This window comes from Peromyscus californicus, unplaced genomic scaffold (genome assembly GCF_007827085.1).
Source record: "Peromyscus californicus insignis strain IS unplaced genomic scaffold, ASM782708v3 Scaffold_18__1_contigs__length_77618521, whole genome shotgun sequence".
Classification (NCBI taxonomy): Eukaryota; Metazoa; Chordata; class Mammalia; order Rodentia; family Cricetidae; genus Peromyscus; species Peromyscus californicus.
This window is the reverse complement of record NW_026294480.1, coordinates 32,632,482-32,656,088: the sequence shown is the minus strand read 5'-3', so window position 1 is coordinate 32,656,088 and position 23,607 is coordinate 32,632,482. Positions and strand designations below refer to the sequence as shown.

Below are 23,607 nucleotides of genomic sequence, written 5' to 3'. Positions count from 1 at the left end.
TGCTTGACCCAGAGAACAAGAAAATAGGAGGCATTGGTGTAGCTGAAAGTCAACACATTCAGTGAAGATTTCCATGTGCCTGTGCCAGCCACTTCTACATGTTTGATCTCATTTAGCGCGTGTATTTTGTTATCGGCTTACCTACAACTATTATTCTGATTTTAGAGGTCTATCAAGTGACTTGCTCAAGACTACACAGCAAGTAGGGAGCAAACCCATGGCCCTACTCCCACTTTCTAGCCCTGTATACTCCCTGAGGTCTGGTAAACCTGAAGCTAACGGCCAGTGTTATTGGCCATGACGGGCGTCCCTCCTTTGTTGACTCCAGGGCTAAGGGACAAAGTGAACAGTGATAAAAATCACAGCTCCACGTCTAATCATCTAAGGGCAGCTATCGTCAACCTCATGCTCACTGCACAGTATACTTTAAATAACTGCCAAAAGGTCTGATCTCCATTACCGCAAGTTCTCCAAGTCCTGGTCTTCACACTGCCTGCTTTCAGTTGTTTCTCCAATACAGTCCTTGCCACCCGCACTGGGACGGGGATTATTGCATTCTCGACTCCTTGATTTCTTCCCTTGAACACAGGGGCCCCAAGAAGACCAACAGTTCCAACCTCCATCAACGCCTCCTGTAATATAAGAAAAGAGGCTCTTGACTGCTGGAGAACAAGACTTCAGACTTTAGTGATGGGCTTGCTGCTAACGTGTTTACTGGGGGAGGGGGATAATGGCCTTGTGAGAGATTTGCAAAGGGCATATTGTAAGATCTTGCAGGGGCTGGGTGTGAATCCAGGGATGGTATTCTATTAGTTCACAGTCTTGGACAAGTCATTCAAACTTCTTGTTCCTTTGTTATTCTCCAAGTACCTCCTAGTGTTCTCTAGGGTTTTACAACAGCCAGAAAGGCTCTCCTCACTGACTTAAAGTATCCATATCCAGCCTGATGTAGAGAAATTCTTGCAATATCTTAAGTGTGCTGATTATTTTGTGAGTGTCAAAATACTTTCATGTACATTACATCATTTATTTGCTTCTCCAGACAAAGTGAAGGGAGGGAGACATTACAATCATGCCCACTTCGTATTCCAAGTCCTACCAGTGAAGGATGCTTCCACTTTAACAGATATTTGAAACTCCACCTACCTATTGAAAAATATTGACTAATGGTACACAATACAAAATTGTGTTATGTTCCAAAGAGCTTGCCATCAGAAAGGCTAGGCAGGAGATAGAAGCTCCCAAAGAGCTGTTTTAAAACAAAGCCTTGTGAGATAATGATGAAAAAAGATGGAAGATATTCTAAATGTAATTCTATTCTATAGAGAATGAGAGCATGAGGGGTCAAAACCAGAACGGTGTTTTTAATTCGGATGAGTTAAAAAGAGAGAGCAAAGGACCTTAACCTCAACAGCTATAACGTGGAGATGGAAAACCGAGGGAGTCTTCATGCAAGCACAAGTTCACTTCTGCAAACACGAAGCAGTGCATGACAAGGGCCAAGGAGAGGTCCCTTTTCAGTGTGCCCCTCATGATGAGTGAAAACCCATTACGCTGACCTGCTTGATTGCCAACGAGGACTCCTTGCTCACACGCCACACCAAATGTGTATGGTTTGCAGTGGCACTGACACTGTGTCCCCACGACAGTAGCGAGGCCACCATTCTGGCAAGGCTGGCAATGGCAAGGGTCGAATTCATCCAGGTACTCCTCAAGAGCCCGCTTCAGATGCAGTCTCTTCACAGAGGCACAGGGCACTTCCTTGACCAGCTCGTACAATGGCGTCAGCTACCAAAGAAAGACATCAGTCAGTTCTCGGAGCTCTGAGTGAGACGGTGCTTTTTATCGTATGCACACGCAATCCCACTGGAACAAAAGGAAAAGGCCCTCTTGCTTTCATTAATGTTGCTCCTGTAGCACATATGTCTCAAGATCCCTAACACAGTCACCAAAGCAAGACTAGAATCAAATCCTACACAGGTTGCTTCTTCCTGTTCACATGCACCTATGATAAAGCAATAAAGGGTTCTCTCCATCTCTCTCTGTGTGTGTGTGTGTGTGTGTGTGTGTGTGTGTGTGTGTCTGTGTCTGTGTCTGTGTCTGTGTCTGTGAATGAATGTTAACATATATTCAAGTGCCCATAGAAGCAAAAAGAGCATGTCAGATCCCTTGGAACTGAAACTAGTTACAGGCAGTTGTGAGTCTTCCAACATGAGTGGCAGGAACCAAAATGGGGTCCTCCAGAAGAGCAATAAGTGCTCCTAACCGAACAGCCATCTCTCCAGCTCCCTGTGACACAGTTTAGTTTATAAATCAGGTACAGCATAGAATTAACAATAATAATTAATAATAAAATGAAACTTGTGAATTGACTATTTCTGGATTTTCTATTAAATGTCTTCAGATCGTGAAATTAAGGAAAGTGAAAGTGCTGATAAGTATGTACTACTGTACAATTGTTTCTTGTAGAAAGTTTTTTTTAAAAAAAAAAAGAGGAAATTCACCCTCCTTGCAACAAAATCTCCACAAACCTAGGAAAATTTAGAACAGATAGGGGAAGAATAGTGTTTACAGCTTGAGCATGCATTAAATTAAAAAAAACAAAAAAGTCAAAGAACATTCATTGTCTAGCTAATGGAAGACTGTTTCAAAGACAATGCATTTTCACCTCCACAGAGTACAAAAGAGAAGGAATTGTGCTTAAATTACAGCAAGGAAGCAAGTATAATTATACTTAGAATTAAATTTCCCGACTCAGAGATGTAATATCTCTCTCCTGGAGACCAAGGCCCTCTCCTGAAGAAATGCCTTAAAGCAGGGAGACAGTAGTACTTTGTGTTTGGTTTTTTTTCAGAAGAAAAGCAACTTTGAGGTCAAGGGTGTGGTGGCTAAATTTTCACAGCAAGACTTATGTGGAAATATGCTTTCCCAGAAGCAAGAAGGCTCTGCTTTGTAACAGGTGCTAAAATTTCCTGCACACTGTTGTGATGGCTACATTCAGATTACCACAGTGATGTCGCCAAGGACTGCATTGGACAGCCAAGCTCTTCTGAGCAATAGCCTTCAATGGTCATAATGCTGGATGGTGTCTGTTCTTTCATTATTCCTTTCCTGCCCAACCAGGAAGTTGCCTCATAGTCCTTTGTGGAAAAGGATGTAATTAAGGCTGTAAAAAAAAATGTCTACTTTCCTGTCATCAGCACTTTCATTGCTAAAGACCATATGGGACAGTGAAAATGGCCCATTCTGAATACTAAAAGGTGGCACCCTCTGAGACCTTTCCTGGGAATGCTGTCTTCCTATTTGAGGTAAATAAGTGCAGTGTGTTATGAATGCTTGAAGGGCTAGTGTAGATCTTTTATTACTATTATTATTATTATTATATAAAATATGTACATATCTCTTAATTCCTTAAATTAGACATAATCTTGGATACTGACTACCATAACGAAAATAGATCATACAATCAGTTCTACCAAAATGTTTCTTTAGAAAATGTAGATTTGCTCTATTGAGGTTGATACATTAGAGAACAACATGAGCATTTTGCAAATGCTGTGTTTTCTTATGTGCAGTTGTATCCAGAAGATGCACAGAGTGAGTGAGCACAGACCCTCGCTGCTCAAGAACACATGTGATGTACGCGCACACACATCCATGTTTGTTCACCTACTGTATTATAAACCGTGTACATCCATCCATCTGTTGAACTGTCTACCAGATTTCTGATTGTTCTTCTTCATGTGATCTAATACATTATAACATTTCCAGCACCGAGGAAGCTTCAGGGTTTTCTAGACATTGTGCCTCATTTACGGTAGCATTGATGCATTTATTAATAATTTAACATGTACAAAACCTTGCGTCCATTGTTATCAATTTCAGCTTTTTGAAGCATCACAGCTAGTTTTGAATATTGTGGCCTTAACCCCACTTTCCAGTATGATCTTTGGTCTTCACTGTACATGTTTGCATAACTGAGTGGGGTTGGAGAGTTTTTCAGGGGGTAGGGTTCTCTGTTTTTGTTTTGTTGTTGTTGTTGTTGTTGTTTGGAATATATACATTATGTTATAAAATAAAAATCACTTTTGTAGTAAAAACACCCTCAGCTCTGCCTGTCATTTGGTGCTATTGTTATTTATGGGACTCTGGAGCCCATCAACTATGACACAGGAAGAGAAATAATCTGACTGACAGATGTAACAGCAAGTGAGTCTATATGCCGTCCTCTGGGAAAATCTGTAACCCCTCTGAACTAAAAACCAAAGAAAATATGATCCAGGGCCTGGCAAGATGACTTGGCAGATAAAGGTACTTGCCTGACAAGCCTGAAAACCTGAGTTCAGTCCTCAGAACCCATGCAAAGGGGGAAGGGGAGAACTGACTACACAAAGTTGTCTACGGATCTCCCCAAGCATACAACGGCATGTGTGAGCCCACACACACACTGTGGTGGTTTGAAAGATGTCCCCCAAAGGGAGTGGCACTATTAGGAGGTGTAGCTTTGTTAAAATAGGTGTGACTTTATTGGAGGAAGTGTGTCACTGTGGAGGTGGGCTTTGAGGTCTCATATATGCTCAACATACCACCCAGTGCCTCAGTTCACTTCCTGTTGCCTGCAAGATACAGGACTTTCAGCTACTTCTCCAGCACCATGTCTGTCTGCATGCTGCCATGTCCCACCATGATGATAATGGACTAAACCTCTGAAAATGTGAGCCACCTCATTAAATGTTTTCCCTTATAAGAGTTGTTGTGATCATGGTGTCTCTTCACAGCAATAGAAATCCTAAGACACATAGATCATGCACATACACTGATAATAAATCAAAGAAAGTAATTTTTTAAAGAAAACATAATCATATTTAGGGTAAAAGTTAAAATACAAATCCTCTCATTAATTTGCCTTGGGTTTACAGGACTCTGAACTTTACTGCTGATCTACAAACTAACCACATCTTCTGTTTCTTATTATCATGTATGCATTCATTTTACTATATAAAGCATAATTGAGATGCAGGAAATGCTAATTGCAGCCAATTCTGTTTAATCACCTTGATGTAATCTCATTTCCCAACACAAATAAACATGACTGCTCCCCACTGCTTCAAGCAGAGCATCACATACCTTTTGTTTTATGACTTGGGGAAGACTGGTTACAGATTCAGCCCAGGAAGAGTACCGCTGTCTGTTTCCAGCAGGATTATCCAGCTCCAGAAAACTTAGGTCAGCTACAAAGCCAGGACCTCCACCTCTGATAAACGGTTCTCCTTGAAGCTTCCTGCCCTGGGTTCCTACACAGGAAGAAATAAGTGAAATAAGTCAGCATAAGTCAGTATGCACAGATAAAACAAAATTAATGAGGTAAAAGTGCAAAGTGTGTCAATTTAAAAAAAAAAAAACTCCCTCAAACTGTGTGGCATCTTGAAAAAAGCAAAACCTAAAGACAGTAGAATGATGGACAAGCAGAACACACAGAGGATTTTTAGAGAAGTTAAACCATTCTGCACAACACTATTATCCATCAAGACATACTTGAGAAGACCCATAAAATATACAACACTAAGAGCAAACCCTAATGTCAATTAGTATTATATGAAAAGATAATATGTCTATGTAGATTCATCAGTTTTAACAATTTCTTCACCATAGTAGAAGATGTGGCTAGTGTGAGAAGTTTGGGGGCAGGAAGTATAGGGCAAATCTTTATATTTTCCTCTTGCTTGTGCTGTGACTTTCAATGGACATAAAAAATAAGATTGAAAAGAAAAGTGGGTGGCTGGGGATATAGTTTAGCTGACAGAGCATTTGCTAACCCTTGGGAAACCCTAAACTCACAACTGCACTATGCAAAGCTAGTTGTGGGAGCAAGCACAGGCCTATAACCTTAACATTCACTCAACAAGTAGAGAGGATCAGAAGTTCAAGGTCACCCTCTACTACATAAAAAGTTGAACGTCTTCCTGGGATACATGAGACCATATCTAAGTGATGATGATGAATGGTGATGAAGAAAAAGATAGCATTTATGGATTGATATAAAAGATATTATAAAACTACTGCTAGTTTTAAATGCCTTAGTTCAATAAGAATATCAGGCATGCTTTGCAAAAGAATATCATGAGAAAAAGCATACTTATATTAAAAGATGAAGTATCATGGAGGTGAAACTTACTTTCAAATAATTCCATGAATAACATAAGCATTTTAAATACATGATCATTGATGCTGCTAAGTAACTTGCCAATAATATAAATATTTAAGTATATGTGTGGCAAAATGTCAAAACAATAATTTTTACATATAGGTAATAGGTATGTAAACAACTACTATGATCCTTACATTTTCTGTATATGAAATTCTTTACAATAAAATATTGAAGAAAAACAACAGCCCTAGGTCTAGCATATTAACAATTTTTTAAAAGCTGTTAATTAACAGGAATACATTACCTAAAACATGGGAAGTGTTCTGAAAAGTTTGAATACTAATTGAATTCCTATTTTCCATTTTGTGCCTCATACTTTTAGACGTATTTTTATCTCCACTTATAATTGGTCCTTACAAAGGTCACAACTAGACATATTTAATCTTACAGATCACATTTTGAGTGATTTCCATTTCCCTTCTTGTAACAGTCCAAATTTTGCAATTTTGTCAAATGAACACAGTGTACTTTTATAATGAGAAATTATGAAAGCCTGGTATTTTTAATAAGTTATCTGAGTGCCTCCTCATTTTCATTGTTAATTCTGGTTTGATATGCAAATAGTAGCTTTTTTAATGCAGTATCTCACAAGTCCAAGCCCTGAGCTAACGAATCACCACTGGCTGGGGGGGGGGGGGGAGTACCTGCAGGTTTCTGAGCTCAAGCAAGATTTATAAGAAAATATCTGGGGGAGTTGAGAGATAGTTCAGTGGTTAAGAGCACTGACAGCTCTTCCAGAGACCCAGGTTCAATTCCCAGCACCCACATGCAGTTCACAACTGTCTGTAACTCCAAGATCTGGCACTCTCACACAGACATACATGCAGGCAAAATGCCAATGCAAATAGAATAAAAATAAATAATCATTATTACGAGAAAGAGAATCTGAGGGGAAAATGCCTCGGAATCTACGTTTTCCCTCCTTCCCCCACGTGATACTCGTAAGCATGGAAGATTGGGACTCATTGCCTTACTGACACACCAGGTTCAGATGAGCAGGTTCTACAGAATCGGTGCAATTTTTAAGCTTATGTGCTCTGTCTCCAGACCCCATGAACCCTCTGCTCTGGCAAACTCATTCCCCTGAGAAAGCATTGCAAGTGCAACAATGAAGAACACAATTCCATGCATTCACATCTGTGGCAAGCTTTCTGGTCAGACTATCTTTGGATCTCCAGCCTGCAAATAATGACCCAGAGACTTATTACTTATGAAAGCATGGCCTTAGCTTAAGCTTTTTCTTAACTAGTTCTTATAACTTAAACTAACTCATATTTTTTAATCTACAACTAACATGTGGTTCGTTACCTCATTCCATACTGCCCATCCTGCTTCCTCTGTGTCTGGCTGGCCACTCTGCCTTTCTTCTTCCCAGAATCCTCTTTGTCCCCAGCAGTCTCACCTAACCTCTTCCCGTCTAGCTATTGGCCACTCAGCTCTTTATTAAACCAATCAGAAGGCACCTTAGGCAGAGCTACATCTTTAGAGTGTAAACAAATATTCCACAACATACATCTCATGTTCTTGCTAGGTGTGATCTTGGGTGATCAGTGTGCCTGTGAGTAGAATGGGAATATAAATTCTAAGTATCACAGGAAGAGTACATTGGTTAGCTTTTGTAAATCATTTAAAATTGTTCTGGAAGAAAATAAGTTCTATGTGTTTATTATATGCAAACTAAAGTCAGTGAGCAGCTTTCTGTTGCTAGCACAGTGGACACCTGTCAACATCTTCCCAGACCTTCCCTCTCCACCTCTGCATCCAGGGGGATATTTTTCAAAGTCATTCAAGAGGGAATTGAGGCAGATAGTGGGAGGGCCTGAAGGGAGACATCATGAGAAGAATTGGAAGGAGGAAAGGGAAGGGAAAATGATGTAATTATTCTTTAGTTACATTTTTTTAATTTATAAAAACTGTTCTCCATTAACCATATCAATTCCCTTGAACTGAATATTTTCCTTGGCTTTGTTTCTGCCATATCCTTGGTGCCCACGACCTCCCCAAGGATCCTTCACTTGGGATCTTTCAGTACTTCCTCACTGAATACTACAGCAGCCTAAGTCAGCCTTCACTCCTGTTTCTACCCTTATCCCAAAAAGATTGAAGTTCTAATACTGCCAAGTCCACCACGTTATAGAAGGCACTGTTCCTTTTATGGGAAAGAAGCTTTACTCTCCACACTCAAGAGATGCTTTTTTCTGCTCCTGTCTAACTTGACTTCTTTCTAGCTCTTCACTGCTGAATTCTCACTCCTTTGCTTTTCTTCTCTTCCACTTCTCACCTTACGGGGTCATTTGTACCCTGTTCCTCCTCCCTCTCTACAACTACACCCATGTAAACCTTCACTTAATTACTCCTGCTTTAATTGTTTTGATGACACCCAGAATAAAATTCAAATTCCTTAACACCATGCCTATATAATCTATATCAGCTGATCTACATAACACTAACAGCAAAGTAGTAGGGTACAAAATTAACACACAAAAAAAAATCAGTAGCTCTGCTATATGCAAAAGACAGATAGACCCAGAAAAAATCAGGGAAAAAATCACCTTTCCCAATAACCTCAAAAAAAATAAACTATCTTGTGATAACTCTAAGTAAGCAAGAGAAAGACTCATACAATAAAAACTTAAGATATTGAAGAAAGAAATTGAAAAAGACACAAGAAGATGAAAAGAACTCCTATGATCATAGATTGGTAGGAATAATATTGTGAGAACAGCCATTCTACCAAAAGCAAACTACAGATTCATACAGTCCCTATTAAACTCTAACAATCTTCCATTTACTGTGAAAACATACACACACACACAAAAAAAAAATCCTGAATGATAAAAGAACTTCAGGAGAAGTAGCCATCTAAAATTTCAAGTTGTATTACAGAGCTATAATAATAAAAATGGCATGATATTGCATGAAAACTTAACACTTTGATCAACATAATCAAATTGAAGATCTAGACATAATTCTACACACCTCTGTATACCTGAATTTTTTTTTCAAAAAGAAGCCAAGATCAGCGATCTCAACATAAGATCAAATACCATGAATCTGAAAGAAGAATACATGGAGAATAGCCTTGAACTCATCGGCACAGGAGATGACTTTCTGAACAGAACACCAATAGCAGAGGTATTAAGATCAGTAATTAATAAATGGGACCTCATGAAACTGAAAAGCTTCTGTTCAACAAAGGACACTATCACTCATACAAAGTGACAGTCTACAGAATGGGAGAAGATCTTTATCAATTACACATCTGACAGAGGATTAATATCCAATGTATATGAAGAACTTTTTTAAAAAATGAACATCAAAAAAACAAGTCAATTTAAAAATGGTGTACAGAAGTAAGAGAATTTTTAAAAATGAAATATTAATGGCTGAGAAACACTTAAAGAAATGTTCAACATCCTTAGGCAACAGAGAAATGAAAATTAAAACTAATTTGGGATTTTATCCTAATCCAGCCAAAATGACCAAGATCAATTTTAAAAAATGTTTTAAAAAAAACTCATATTGGTGATGATAACCACTCATCCATTGTTCATGGAAGCACAAACTTGTACACCCACTATGAAAATGGGTGTTGTGGTTCCTCAGGAAGCTAGGAATAGATCTACCTCAAGATCCAGGTATATACACTTTCACTATTGACAACATTAATTATATTCACAATAACTAAAATACGAGATCAGCCAAGATGTCCATCAAGATCACATATACCCAAAGGACTCAATACCTCTACTCTATAGAGAGATACTTGTTCATCCATGTTCATTGCTACTGTATTCATAATAGCCAGAAACTGGAAACAAATTAGATGTTCATCAACAGATGAATGGGTAATGAAAATGTGACACATTTCCATAATGGAGTATTATTCAGCTGTTAAGAAAAATTAAATTTACATGTAATTGGATAGAGCTAGAAAAATCATCCTAAATGAGATAACCTAGAGCCCCAAAGATAAATACCACATGTTTTTTCTCACATGTGGATGTTCCCAGGTGTGCTACAACCTGAATAATCACAAAGCTTGGGTGCTTAGTTAGGGACCAGAAGAGAGCAGAGGATCTCCCAAGGAAAGGGAAATAGAATATAGCATTATGGAGAGATAAAGAGGAAACTAGAATAAAATTATTAAACAGGGAGGGGTATGAAAAAGAGGAGAGTACAGGGAGGTACAAACACCAGGGGCAGAACACCTGCTAACGGTTAAAAAGCCCTGGAGACCAAAACTTAATTAATTATAAGATGATCAAGGCTAAGCTAGTAATGCAAATTGGACTCTTTCTCATTTACCTGAAATTGATTCGAAAGCTTCATCCAGTTCCTTGCATCTCTTATCCGATGAGGATACAAAAAAGAGCCAGAAATCCGAAGAAGAACATTCTTTCCCCTTGTCTGACTCCAAATCTGGGAAGAAATGCAAAAGCCAAGGTTTAGTTTCTGTGTTCATTAAAGATGTTCTTTGGGGTGCAGCTGGGGGTGAAAGCAGGGATTAGAAGTGGTTCCCGGCTGTCTGTGGCGATTTATAAACTATGAATCATTTCAAACGCTCTCAAAGAGCAAAGTTCAGAAAAGAGGGTACTGTAATTTGTTCTTTTCCTCCTATTAGCTTTGACTGAAGGGCAAGGGTGTGAAGAAATCCCAAGTAATTTTCACATAAGTGAGTAGAGGGAGCAGAAACTGAATACTTCAAAGAGTTGCATCTCCTACTCAATCACGGTCAGTTTCTTAGAAATAAAACAAATAAATAAACACAGGAGTATGAAGGCTTCCCTCTCACTTATGGAGATTCTAAAAGCTGAATTATGAGCCTCTACAAATTAATTCCTAAACTCTTGGCCCTACTCACGTGGCCTCTTGGTCAGTCTCTGTGGTTCCTAATGAAAGGAATTAGCAGCAAGATCGCCCTCTTTTGTAAGCAGTTTGGTCAGGGGTCTAGGCCTAAAGAACACAAAATGTCTACACACCCTGGTGGAACAGGTAGTCAATGCCAAGAGAATCAAGGCTTAACAGTAGATCTACCTAATCATTGAGCTGAGGAACTAAACCCAGAAAGCTCTGACTCACCAAGAATCTGTCCATCTCTTGATGGACATCTTGGCTGATCTCGTATTTTAGTTACTGTGAATATAATTAATGTTGTCAATAGTGAAAGCCTCTGCAGTAGGCTGACTAAGAGTCTTTTGCTTATATAGCCAGGAGTGGTCTAGCTGGATCATATGGCAGGTCCATTTTCAGTTTTTCAATACTGATTTCCATAGTAGTTGGATGAATTTATAGTCCTATCATCAGTATACAAGGGTTCTTTTCCTCTGTATCCTCAACAGCCTTTATTGTTTCCTTAATGACTATTATTCTGACTGGAGTGAGATGGAATCTCAATGTAGTTGGAATCTACCTTGAAATGCCACAAAATTTAGGATTTAGGATTGAAACTACGTTTATATCAAGCCATATGCAAGATCAATCTTTCAAAGAAATAATGCCTTTGTCTGCTACAAAAACAAAACAGTATTTGTGTACTCATTCTCAACAAATGAAACAGGAAAAGTTCAAATTCTATTTAAATTTAACTAGTAGGGAACTGAAAAGGTCCAGTGGAAACAAGGAAAAGATTACAATCACCCCATAAGGAAAAACTACAAGCTCTCCTTAAATCCCACATAAGAATTCTTACTCATCTTTGAGATCAGAGCAGAATCTTTACTGAAGTGAGAGACCTTGAAGAGATGAGTTGCAATGAAGGAAATATGGGCAACTGTACAAGGTGAAAGAGGTTTGACCTGAAACATTAGCTAGGCAGACAAAAAATTCTCTGAAGAGAAGGAACAGTGAAAGTGTCCCTCATCTGAGCAGATGGGGTGGGCCATCCTTTCAAGCTGGAATCCCAAAAGCAAGGATTCCTGTGGCATGATCATTGTCAAAAAAAAAAAAAAAAAATCAGTCACCTTTAGCAGCACAGGGAGAAAGCTAGGTTGATTATGATAGCAGTTCATTCTGGCTTCTAATCCTTTCCTTGTGATCTATGTGACCTCAAAGAGTCTCATCATAACACAAGTTTCCATTTCTCAGTGTGTGTGTGGTGGGGGGGGTAGATCATAGTGCCCACCTCATGAGACAGAAGTGAGGATTCTGGGTATCAATGTGACTTGCCTGTCCCAAGGAAGGTATCTATCAAATGTTGATTTTCAGGGATGAGTTTTAAAAGAATTGCGAATGACAAAGAACAATAAGTCCACAGGGAACTGCTTTAAAACATTTTTTTTTTCCTAAGCAGGTCCTGGTGACACAGGGCTCTCCTCCCAGCAACTGAGGGAGGTTACAGCCTGAAGGAAGATCACAAGTTCAAGGCTGCCTGGGTTCGAATGAGTTCAAGGCCAGCCTCAGCAATTTGATGAGACCCTGTCTAAAATACAATTTTAAAAATAAAAATTTTTAAAAGGCTAAGTTTACAGTACAACAGTAGAGCACAAGGTAATCTCCCAGAAGTCTATAAGAATGACCCAGCTAAGACTCCTAGCAATAGTGGATACATAGCCTGAACTGGCCATCTCCTGGGACCATATTGGTGTCTAGCCCAATTGTCATCAGAGAGGCTTCATCCAGCAACTGATGGAAAGAGATGTAGAACCACAGCCAAACATTAGGTGGAGTTCAGGGAATCCTGCAGAAGAGGGGGAGAAAGGATTGTAGGAGCCAGAGGAGTCAAGGACACAAGAAAACTCACAGAAACAACTAACCCAACCCATGCTCATAGGTGCTCACAGAGACTGAACCAACAACCAGAGAACCTGCATGGGACCCAACTAGGCCCTCTATATATATATGTTAGAGTTCTGTAGCTTGGTCTGTGTGGGACTCCTAACTGTGGGAACAGGGGCTGTCTCCGACTCTTTTACTGGCTTTTGGGACCCTACTCCTCATACTAGGTCACCTTGCCTAGCCTTAATACATGGGGAGGTGCTTAGTCTTACTGCAACTTGATAAGCCATGTTTTGTTGATACTCATGGGAGACCTGCCCTTTCCTAAACAGAAAGGGAAGAGGAATGGATTGGGGGGATGGGAACAGAGGGAGTGGGGAGAGAGACTTCAAGGAGAGGAGGAAGGGGAAACTGCAGTGGAGCATAAAATAAATGTATTAAAAAAATATTGTTTAATCTTGACAATAAACTCTGGAGGAGGTAAGAGAAGCCTGTTCATTACTGTTGGGAATGTCAACTGGTATAGCCACAGTGGAAATCAGGATGGAGCCATCATATGTTACTCCACCATCCCTAGTACTCCTGTCTCCTAAGGACTGACTCTGTCAATGCACTGAGAGACACATGCACATCTATGTTTATTGTGACATTTATTCATGACACAGCAGAAGGCTATGGAGCCAGCCTAGATGTTCATCAACAGAAGAAAGGACAAAGAAAATGTACATAAGCACCATGGAATTTTATTCCGCTAGAAAGAAAAATCAATGAAATGATGACATTTGCAGGAAAATTGAAGAAACTAGAAATCATTGTGTTAAGTCAAGTGAGCCACAATTGGAAAGACAAATGCTAACAGTTTTCCTTCATCTGTGGAACCTAGATTTAACTGTGGGGAGATTAGAGAGAAAGAGAGAGGAGGGCTAGAAACGGGTCCATGAGAGAAGAAGAAGAAACCGTGGGGGAAAGAGAGTGATGGAATATACGTGACAGAGAAGTAAAGTGACTGTAATAGGAGATGGGAAGAGATCAGCAAGAGGGCAGCAGGGTGCAGAGAAAAGGCCACGAACAAGGGGAATAAATAAGAACAAAAAAAGTATGAAGATGGGTAACAAACCATTGCTTTGTAAGCTAACTTAGACATCTGTTTTAAAAAAGAGGTACTTTTTAATCCAAGAAATGGGAAAGACTGTAAAGTATTACAGAAAAATCTAACACCCCCTAGAGACAGCTGATAATGGTAATGGTTTAACTTGATATTATTCAAAAGAGTAGGCAGACATTTCTCAAATCATGTGAGAATTTAAGTAGAGTATAATAGATTCCTGCAATTTTGGACTCCTCGGCAGTTTAAGTCTCTATCAAATTTTAAAGCTTAAAAGTTTAAGTTAACCATGTGTATTCTACCATTTAAACTCTTTGGATGCTTTCAGATAACATTTTTAATACCATACCATTGTGTTTGGTATATCCTGAATCCACATAAAATAGAACTCTATATTCTCCTCCTAAGGACCCGGACTGCAGATAATGTGTCCCATACTGGTCAATTAACCGTCGGTAGGCACTGTAGTCGTACAGAGTGGGAAGATGGGAGAGTTCCTTCCAGAATGGCTCAGCAAGTTGCAGAAATTCAGGATTATTATTAATGAACTGGGCCACTTCAACACTGTTCTGAACAACCAACAATTTATAACTCTGTGGGAAAAAGAAAGAGCAAAGGGAGTTTTAAGTGGAAGATAGAAAGATACAAAAGAATAGTTCCCTATCCATCATCTTGATCAGCGGCCCATTCCCATCACCCAGTCTGATTTTTCTTAAGATTTAATGAGTTTTCTGCTGAGCTCACCTTCAAGAAGTAACCCGAAGAATTCTGGAGCCCAAATAAGGATAATATTTAAGCAGTGCTCATCTCAACCAGGAAAAGGAAACTGACTTCAATACACCTGCTAAACTAGTTGGGAAGAAAGTGTTCAAAGTAAGATATTTTAGAGTCACATTTTGGCCATAATTTATAGGTCAGGAGAATATATTACTTATCTCCCATGGTGGGATATTTATAGGTTTTTGAACATTTCCTAATAATTTTTTTTTAAAGATTTGTTTTTATTTATTATGTATACAGTGTTCTGTCTACATGTATCCCTGCAGGCCAGAAGAGGGCACCAGATCTCATTACAGATGGTTGTGAGCCACCATGTGGTTGCTGGGAATTGAACTCAGGACCTCTGGAAGAGCAGTCAGTGCTCTTAACCGCTGAGCCATCTCTCCAGCTCCCCATAATAATCTTTTAATAATACTCAAAGCAGACCTTGGACTAAATCCCTACAGTGTGAACAGTGTAATACAGAGATGATAAACATCTCAACCCGTTCTTATTCCACAGCCAGCTTCTTAGTTATAAAACAAGTAAGATCTGTTTTCTGTATGCTGCCCTTTCATGATTAAACCAAGTGCTAACTTTACAAATCCATCAGGTATGACGGTTCATGCCTGAACTCTAGAGGTGGGAGGCTCTGGAATTTAAGGCCAGAATGGACTTCATAAGATCCTGCCTCAAAAAAGAAAAAAAAAGGAAGGAAGGAGGCAGGGAGGGGGGAAGGTGGCAGAGAGGAAACAGAGGAAGGGAGGGAGAGAGAGAAGGAGGGAGGGAGGGAGGGAGGGAAAGGGAAATAATGGAACAAGCCAGTCACCATGGTGCACACCTGTAATCCCAGCACATGGAAGGTGGAAGCAAGATGATCAGTAGTTCAAAGCTAGCATCAGCTACATGGCAAATTCAAGGCCAGACTGGGACTACATAAGACCCTGTCTATAATAATAATAATAATAATAATAATAATAATAATAATAATAATAATAATAAATATTTAATAAGGAAAAGATAAATATATTGTCAAAAATAACAAAAAAAATTGTACCTTTAAAGAATGCATTGTCTCTTCAAGGAGTTATTTTTTGCCTTAATATAAATCAGAAAACTAGTACTTTTGATAAAATATACTTTTGTTAATGTTAATAACACTCAATACTAGTTAAAAACAGAAAAAATAGTTTATTTTTTATACTAACCTTTTTCATGTAGATTTCCTTGGTCTTTGAATTATGACTGTACTTATTAGATGAGGAAGAGAAAAACAAGAACTTTTTTGAACCAGATGATGTATGTTCCGTGGATGTATGCTTTAGGTAAGACCAACTACTGTTGTAAAACTCATAGTTAAAATCATTACTCACTTTGACCTGTAAGGGGAAGAAGAATTTTTACTATAACACAATGAAGACTTGGTATGTACCCAAGATGCTTTTGTTATATCATTTAAGATGCATGTTTTCAGGCCTGAAGAGATGGCTAAGTAGTTAAGAACACTGACTGCTCTTCCAGAAGACCTGGGTTCAATTCTCAGCACCCATGTGGCAGCTCACAACTATCTGTAACTCTAAGATCTAACACCCTCACACAGACATACATGCAGGCAAAATACCAATGCACATAAAATAAAAATAAATACATTGGAAAAAAATAAGGTGCATGCTGTAGCTAGAGTTTTCCTGCCTGGCCCACGGTCAGGGCAAATCTCTCTCACCTGCCACTCCCACAGCTGCTCAGACCCAACCAAGTAAACACAGAGACTTATATTGCTTACAAACTGTATGGCCGTGGCAGGCTTCTTGCTAACTGTTCTTATATCTTAAATTAATCCATTTCTATAAATCTATACCTTGCCACGTAGCTCGTGGCTTACTGGCATCTTCACATCCTGTTTGTCATGGCGGCGGCTGGCAGTGTCTCCTTCTGCCTTCCTGTTCTTTCTTTTCTCCTCTCTGTTAGTCCCGCCTATACTTCCTGCCTAGCCACTGGCCAGTCAGTGTTTTATTTACCAACCAATCAAAGCAACACATTTGCCATACAGAACATCCCACAGCAGCGTGCTCCCTTCACATGGTCTCCCACGAACACAAATCTCTGCACTTACACAAACAACTATAACTGGCACCAAACTGTCTACACAAAGTGTTTGTTCCAAGACAATTCTGCTGAGCAGGAGCTGTAGTATCACTAACAGCAACTCCACATGATTCACAAAACGCATCTGTGTACAAATATGTTCTGTTTTCTTTACTTAGCATTTAGCCCAGAAGTGAGCGAATTCATACAGCTACACCAACAGCGAACTTGAAGCATTCTCCTCTTGATTTTCCATATTGAGGAACAGAGAAACAAATGGGTGATGTGAAACAATTAGATCATTCGGACTTTGTGACATGACACTAGTTTAAACTTCCTGATCCTATTGAATTAATGCTAACATTCAATTCCCTTTTTCCAATGTTAAATGATAGGGAAAAAAAGGACCATCCCACAAGAATTTTAAAACAGACTACAGGTTGGTCACATATGGCAGAGAAGTGTCTTTTGTGGAGAAACAAATGACTCGTTTATTATTGATTTTACCTTGCATCAGAGTAAAATGATCACATGGACTGGCGAAATAGGGCAAGAATCTTGTGGAAAGCATGATGGTGACTACTTTAGGCTGTCTCTCCCCTGTGTAAAGGGTACTCAACACGAAATCCATACATTCACAATAGCTACAGGCTCCAGCACTAAAGAATAACATAGTTTTTTTTTCACTATTTTGCAAGGCAATTCCTTGTGTAAATGTTTCTTAGTTTCTTGAAATTACAGGCAACAAAACTGCTAAAAATGTGAGTTCCCACAGTGCAAAACAAAACTTGCTAAAAGGTTTCCTTTCTCGGTTTCCATTTTATGTAGCAGTCAAGTTGGAGCTCACCTTCCACAAACACTTCTATTCCACACACATCGGTTTTCATGATAAAAGCATAAATAAATATTACTAAAACTTAAAATACGGACTGTGTATACCATAAATATTCTTCAATAAAACAATGGAATTATGTCATTTGCAGAAAAATTGATGGAAGTAAACATCATCGTTAGTGAAATAACCCAAACTCAGAAAGTCAACTGCTGTGTGCTTTCTCTCACATGGGGAGTCTACAGTTAAAGATGGTAGATAGGAGAGATAGCTGGATGGATGGATGGATGGATGGATGGATGGATGGATGGATGGATAGATGATAGGGAGATAGAGATAGAGACAAACAGGCAAATAGACAAACAGACAAGTAGGAGACTATTTGGTGGAAGAGAGCACATCAGTAGGAGAAGAGAAAGGGACACAGAGCATAATGAAAGTAAATTTGAGCAAAGCAGGATGACAGGCATGTGTGAAAATATGATACAAGCATTGCAGCTCATAGGAGTAATCTCATCACTTCAAAGGCTGAGGCAGGAGAATTATGACACAGTTGAGGTTGGGTTAATTTGTGAGTTCCAGGCCAGCTTGAGTTAGAGTGAGACTATCTCAAAGAAAGAAAAATAAATGAAGAAGGAAAGTATCATAATGAAACTGTTTCATACGGACACATACTAAACACAGAAATCAAGAAAAGGTGGGTTTTCATGTATTTAATTCTATTAGAATATTGTTTTCATGCACAACTACACACATATATACACAAAAAGTAATAAAATAACTGTGAAGGTTTCTACAGTCACAACAATGTCTCCGTGCCATTTGGTTTCAGATAACCAATACTTTGGTTGGTTTTATTTGTATTTCTTTTGAGAGACAAGAATCTAATGCCAACTTTTTTGCTTCTTTTCCCCCACCTTCAAATCTACAATTCAAATCTCTGATTCCTGATTATGCAAATAATACTCTTGGCTGCCTTACCACAACCTCTCCTCACTCCTATGTACCCTACACAAGGCTACAAGAATGACCTTTTTCAAGATTGTGTGATCTTACTAATTTTCAAATAACAGGTTCTCCCAATCACTAATTTAAACATCCAACACCCTAACATCTCAAGGTATTTTGACTCAACTTATTATTTACACATCCATCATTCAACATCACAGAAACCTGTTCTTCAACTTAGTCTCTCTTGCTACCAGTACTTTTCACTTTTTTTTAACTGTCTTCGAATTTCAGCTTAGCCTTCATAGTTCTTTCCCTACCAGTGTCTTCTCTCTGAAAACCTCTTCTTGTCCCCTCAGTACATTGTATCTTTCTCTGACCATACCAGAAACCACTTCATCTCTATCAGAAACTCTCTTTTCTCTCCTCTCTCCTTTTTCCTCTCTGTTTCCTGATCTTTCCTAATCTTCATTCTTTGGTCCAGCCAGTTTTAACTCCTTTTAGTTATTGAGACTTGCTATTTTGAGATGCAACTATTTTGTCACTTTTTCCCTCTCTCCTCCTCCTTCTTCTATCATTCCCATTATAACTAAAACTATTACGAAAGCATAGTATAAATATTTATGGTATAAACAGCTATGCATATGAATACATGGATAGGGATCTATACGTGTATATCATGTCAATGTACTATTAGAGCCAGGCACATACTCATAATGTTTGGGACTGAAGCGAATTGGGTCTCAGATATTTTATCTTAGTATATTTGCACATGTAATGAGATATGTTGAGAATGAGACATGTCTGACACAAAATATATATGTTTGCTTCATATACGCCTTGTACGCATAGCCTAAAGTTAATCTTATATAATATTTTGTGCATGGAACATAGTTTCAAGATGTGGAATTTTCTACTTCATGTCAATAATCCAGAAGTTTAATTGAGATTTTTAGATTAAGTACAATCAACTGGTTTTTTTGTTGTTGTTTGGTTTGATTTTGGTTTTTGGTTTTGTTGAGACTGGATGTTTCTGTGTAGCTCTGGCTGTCTTAGACCAGGCTGGCCTCGAACTCACAAAGATCCACCTGCCTCTGCCTGCCAAGTGCTGGAATTAACGTTGTGTGCCACCACTGCTCAGCTCAACAATCAACCTTTATAAAGAAAAAAAATATCCATATGCATAAAAATCCATGTGAAAATATTAGAACAGTGCCTAGAAAATGAAGGTTCTCATATGAGAACTACTTTTCTCACTGTCCAAATTACTCCTGATTAGAAGGTAGATGAAGCAGTCTTAACTATCCTCCTCACATCAATAAAGGGAGCAGTAATTTAACACTATAGTTGACTTTTTCATTATTCCTTTGTATGTATGCAAGGTCTCTTTTCAAACAACATGATGAAATATGAAATACATTCATAACCAAAATCAGGAGATTCAATGAACTGTTTCCAGCATGATCTATAATTCATTCCATCTACAACATGCCACATGCTGAGAATGAAGGAAGCCGAGTGTCACCTTCTCAAGCAACTCAGGAGCCCTAACGAGTAATTGGTTTTCAGTAGCCTTTCGTGTGTGAGAAGTACGAATAAGCAGAGAATGTGTATGACAAGGTCAGTGGCTTAGTCAGGAGGAAACCAGGTTTTCCCTAAAAGCCTGAATTGCTCATAACCAACATGCCGATTTCAAGAGATCATACATGTTTATGCTTACTAATATTGGTGTCCCAAATAAGTCCAAGCCACCCTCTACCCTGTGGAGAGCTGACCGCACAGTGAGCCCTGGGTCACTGGGAACTCTGGGGAGCTCCTGCTGCCTCCATGTCTGCATTAAGCACTCAGATGACTGGTTCACTGCCTGTTGCTTCCACCTCACCTCGCTCGAGCTGGATTTGCAAATCATTACTATTCTGCGCTCAGTAACAGGCTATAATTTCCCTCTACTTCTGACAAACACCTTCACTCTCAGTGACGGGAAAGGCATTTCAGACGTCAATCCCCAAACCAAGCCCTGCTGAGGAAAATGAATGTCAGGATCATGCTGTTGTTCAATCATTCTCCTCAGAGGCCACAGGCTTCTAGCATGTCTCTCTTCCAACTAACTTGGAAATATTCTCCCCCGTTATTTCCTCTCCTCTTGTAACGTTCTAAATTCGACCCTTTTGAAAATTTATATGCAATTTCTCTCCCTTATAATTCTGAAAGAATTAGTAACATATCCTTCCAGGAACAGTAATTGAACAATAATTATTAGCATCTACATGCACATATCTCACGTTCTCCCTCCTAGCCAGAGGTTAGATTATAGCACGTGTTATTTATTATATAGAATTCCAAATTGGAAAAAAAGAAATGGAATTCAGGAAATGAGGAAAGCAAAATGTAATAGGAAAATAAAGGGCTGTAGAATCTGATTCTCTCGACCTAGGTTATACTGCTTTAATGTGGGAATGTGGAATAAGCCAGAGTCCTCCAAGCCTCAATTTACACATGACAAAATAGCCAACGGTTACCTTCCAAGAATAATGCAAGGATTAAATCTATCCCTGTGGCTTAAAACAGAGCAAATACAGAGTAGGTACTCAAAATTTGGTAGTTATAGTTGTTTCTCAAGTCAGTTTTATATCCCACTTACTTGGCTTGATAACCTTTTTTAGCATATTGAAACTGTACAAAAGGTAGAGGTTTTATGATGGCATTTCTGTACACAAATATCATGCACTTACGCCATATTCATCTCCTCTATTATTCATTTTTATTCCTTTTTTCCTTGCCGCCTTCCCCATCCCTGGGACTCCTTTAGTTCCAGGATTTAATAAGTATTCACTGTAACTAACTCATTCTACTATAAACTGGAGGTTAATGCTTAGTATTCATAGTCAAAGCTGCTTCTATAGAGGGCTAATCTGAGTGGGCAGAGGTCCTTCTGCCTCCACAGCAGTCATTTTTGTTTAAAAATTTGCAAGTTAAATGTAGGAGTAACTCAACCAGAAACGCAGGGAATTCTGAGATGAAGGACGGAAAAAGAGTAAAAAGGTAGCTGCTAAAAGATGAATGCAGCATAGAGGTTAAAACAGAATGAGACGAGAAACCCCACTTTGGTGAGACCGTGAAAAGAGTTTTGAGGGTCAGGATATGAACTAGAATGGGTGGAAAGTGTTTGGGGTACTCTACTGGAAAACCCTCTTCCTCCACCCCAATCCTCGGGAAAATCTCCAAAATCCTTAAGTTTTTTGTATGAGCAGACTTGGTGTTGGTGCCAAGAAACAGGATGAACACAGCAATGGCATCTGAAGAGCAGGAACTTGGAGCAAGAGGAGAGACTCTCATCAAAAGCAAAGACGAGTAGTCAGGTAGAACCAGCATGGAACCGTGACTACTTGTCCACACTGATGCAGTCATTTTGGAATCGTAGTAAAGTTTCATTGTGCGGATCTTACAAAATGGTGATTTGAATGGTAGGTTTACAACCCAAAGAATTTGTGTAAGGTTGGTGCACAGGGATGTTGAAAGCATTTTCATGAGAAAAGAAATGGGAACAGGAATAAAAACTCTATCTTCATTAACATGAATAAATCTCAAAAAACATATTTTAGCAACAAAAAATAACTCATAAAATAATATTATTCTGTTTCTGTAAATGACAAAAGCAGGCAAAACTAAGTCACAGGCAGTTATTTAGAGACACATAGATGCATGTAGATATATATGTGATAAACATTCAGAGCAAAACAAGGAAAGTATTAGTACAAAATATATGACAGTGGATTCCTGGGGGTGAGAGGAATATTATCAAGGATGAGTATATAGCAGCCACTGGATATGCTCTACTTCAACATGTGGATAATAGAAATGCAGGCATTTGCTTCTTTGGTTTTCTGCCAATTGCAAACAGATGTTACCAGACTCCTTTGTAAATATAAGTTGTTTCACAATTTTAAAATAAAGCATTTTTAATGAACTACCATTATAACAGAGTAAGGAAATCATTGTAACCAGTCACAGCCAGAACCTTGAATGTTAACACTCACACAGTGCAGATGCTAAAAGGTCCTGAGCTCACATGAACCATCAGCTTAAAAGACATGTTAAAAGTATTATTGACTTGTATCCTAGACTTCAAAAACAGGCATTCTCTTTAAGCATACATAAAACGTTGATGAAAATGGACCAATGAACTCCCAGCAGCTAGGACTGAATGCACAAGGCCTACACAAGATCCAGCAGCCAACATCCCAGTATGAATGATGGAGGGGCTAAGGAAGTCTCACCCTTTGCTGGGGAGCTATTGGCAACTGATGGCTGCTAGGAGAGGTAAAGATGATTTTCTCCGGGGATGTGCAACCTGAGACACTGCCCATGCTCCATTAGATGGTTCCTCGCCCATGCACACACAGATGGCAGTAAGTGGACTCAGTGGTTTGGGTTTTGTTTTTTTCTAACAAACAGTACATGAAGTTGGAAGGCAAAAGTAACAACAACAGGGAAGAATTAGAGAGAAGGGAATGATATCAAAACACTATATATAACATATAATATCTATTATATTATATATGTTACATCTATGGGTCTGAATATATATATGAAATTTTAAAACAATAAAAAAAAAACTGACCACATATTAGGCCATAAGCAAATTCCTAACAAGTACTGAAATCTTGATGCCTATAAACAACGATTGTTGACAAGTCATGGATTACAATTCACTAAATTGGTGTAATTAAGTACCTGAAATGTGTAAGAGAGGATATTTCCACTCAGTCTGTAGAAATCTTTTCCATCCCCACTGAACACTTTCCGGCATTGACCACCAAAACTTTTGGTGTTGATGACTCTGTTCCTAAACTGGTCAGTGAGCACATTGTAACTGTGAGGAGAAGAGAAAGGAGACGGATGAAGGGTGAGGGGGGTGGCAATTAAAAACCAGAACTAGTACTTGTTGGAAAA

The 23,607-nt window shown here is 38.9% G+C and overlaps 1 protein-coding gene across 1 annotated transcript in view; it reads right to left on the bottom strand.

Moving 5' to 3' along the window:
* C7 (complement C7) overlaps window positions 1-23,607 on the bottom strand; it is a 63,608-nt gene that overhangs the window by 22,182 nt on the left and 17,819 nt on the right. Inside the window, exons 6-12 of the mRNA XM_052743216.1 lie at window positions 23,389-23,527; window positions 15,998-16,168; window positions 14,380-14,623; window positions 10,517-10,630; window positions 5,128-5,294; window positions 1,560-1,788; window positions 461-632 (exon numbers count right to left, since the gene is read on the bottom strand). Of these exons, the coding sequence (XP_052599176.1) occupies window positions 461-632; window positions 1,560-1,788; window positions 5,128-5,294; window positions 10,517-10,630; window positions 14,380-14,623; window positions 15,998-16,168; window positions 23,389-23,527 (1,236 nt within the window). The remainder of the gene's footprint in view (window positions 1-460; window positions 633-1,559; window positions 1,789-5,127; window positions 5,295-10,516; window positions 10,631-14,379; window positions 14,624-15,997; window positions 16,169-23,388; window positions 23,528-23,607) is intronic.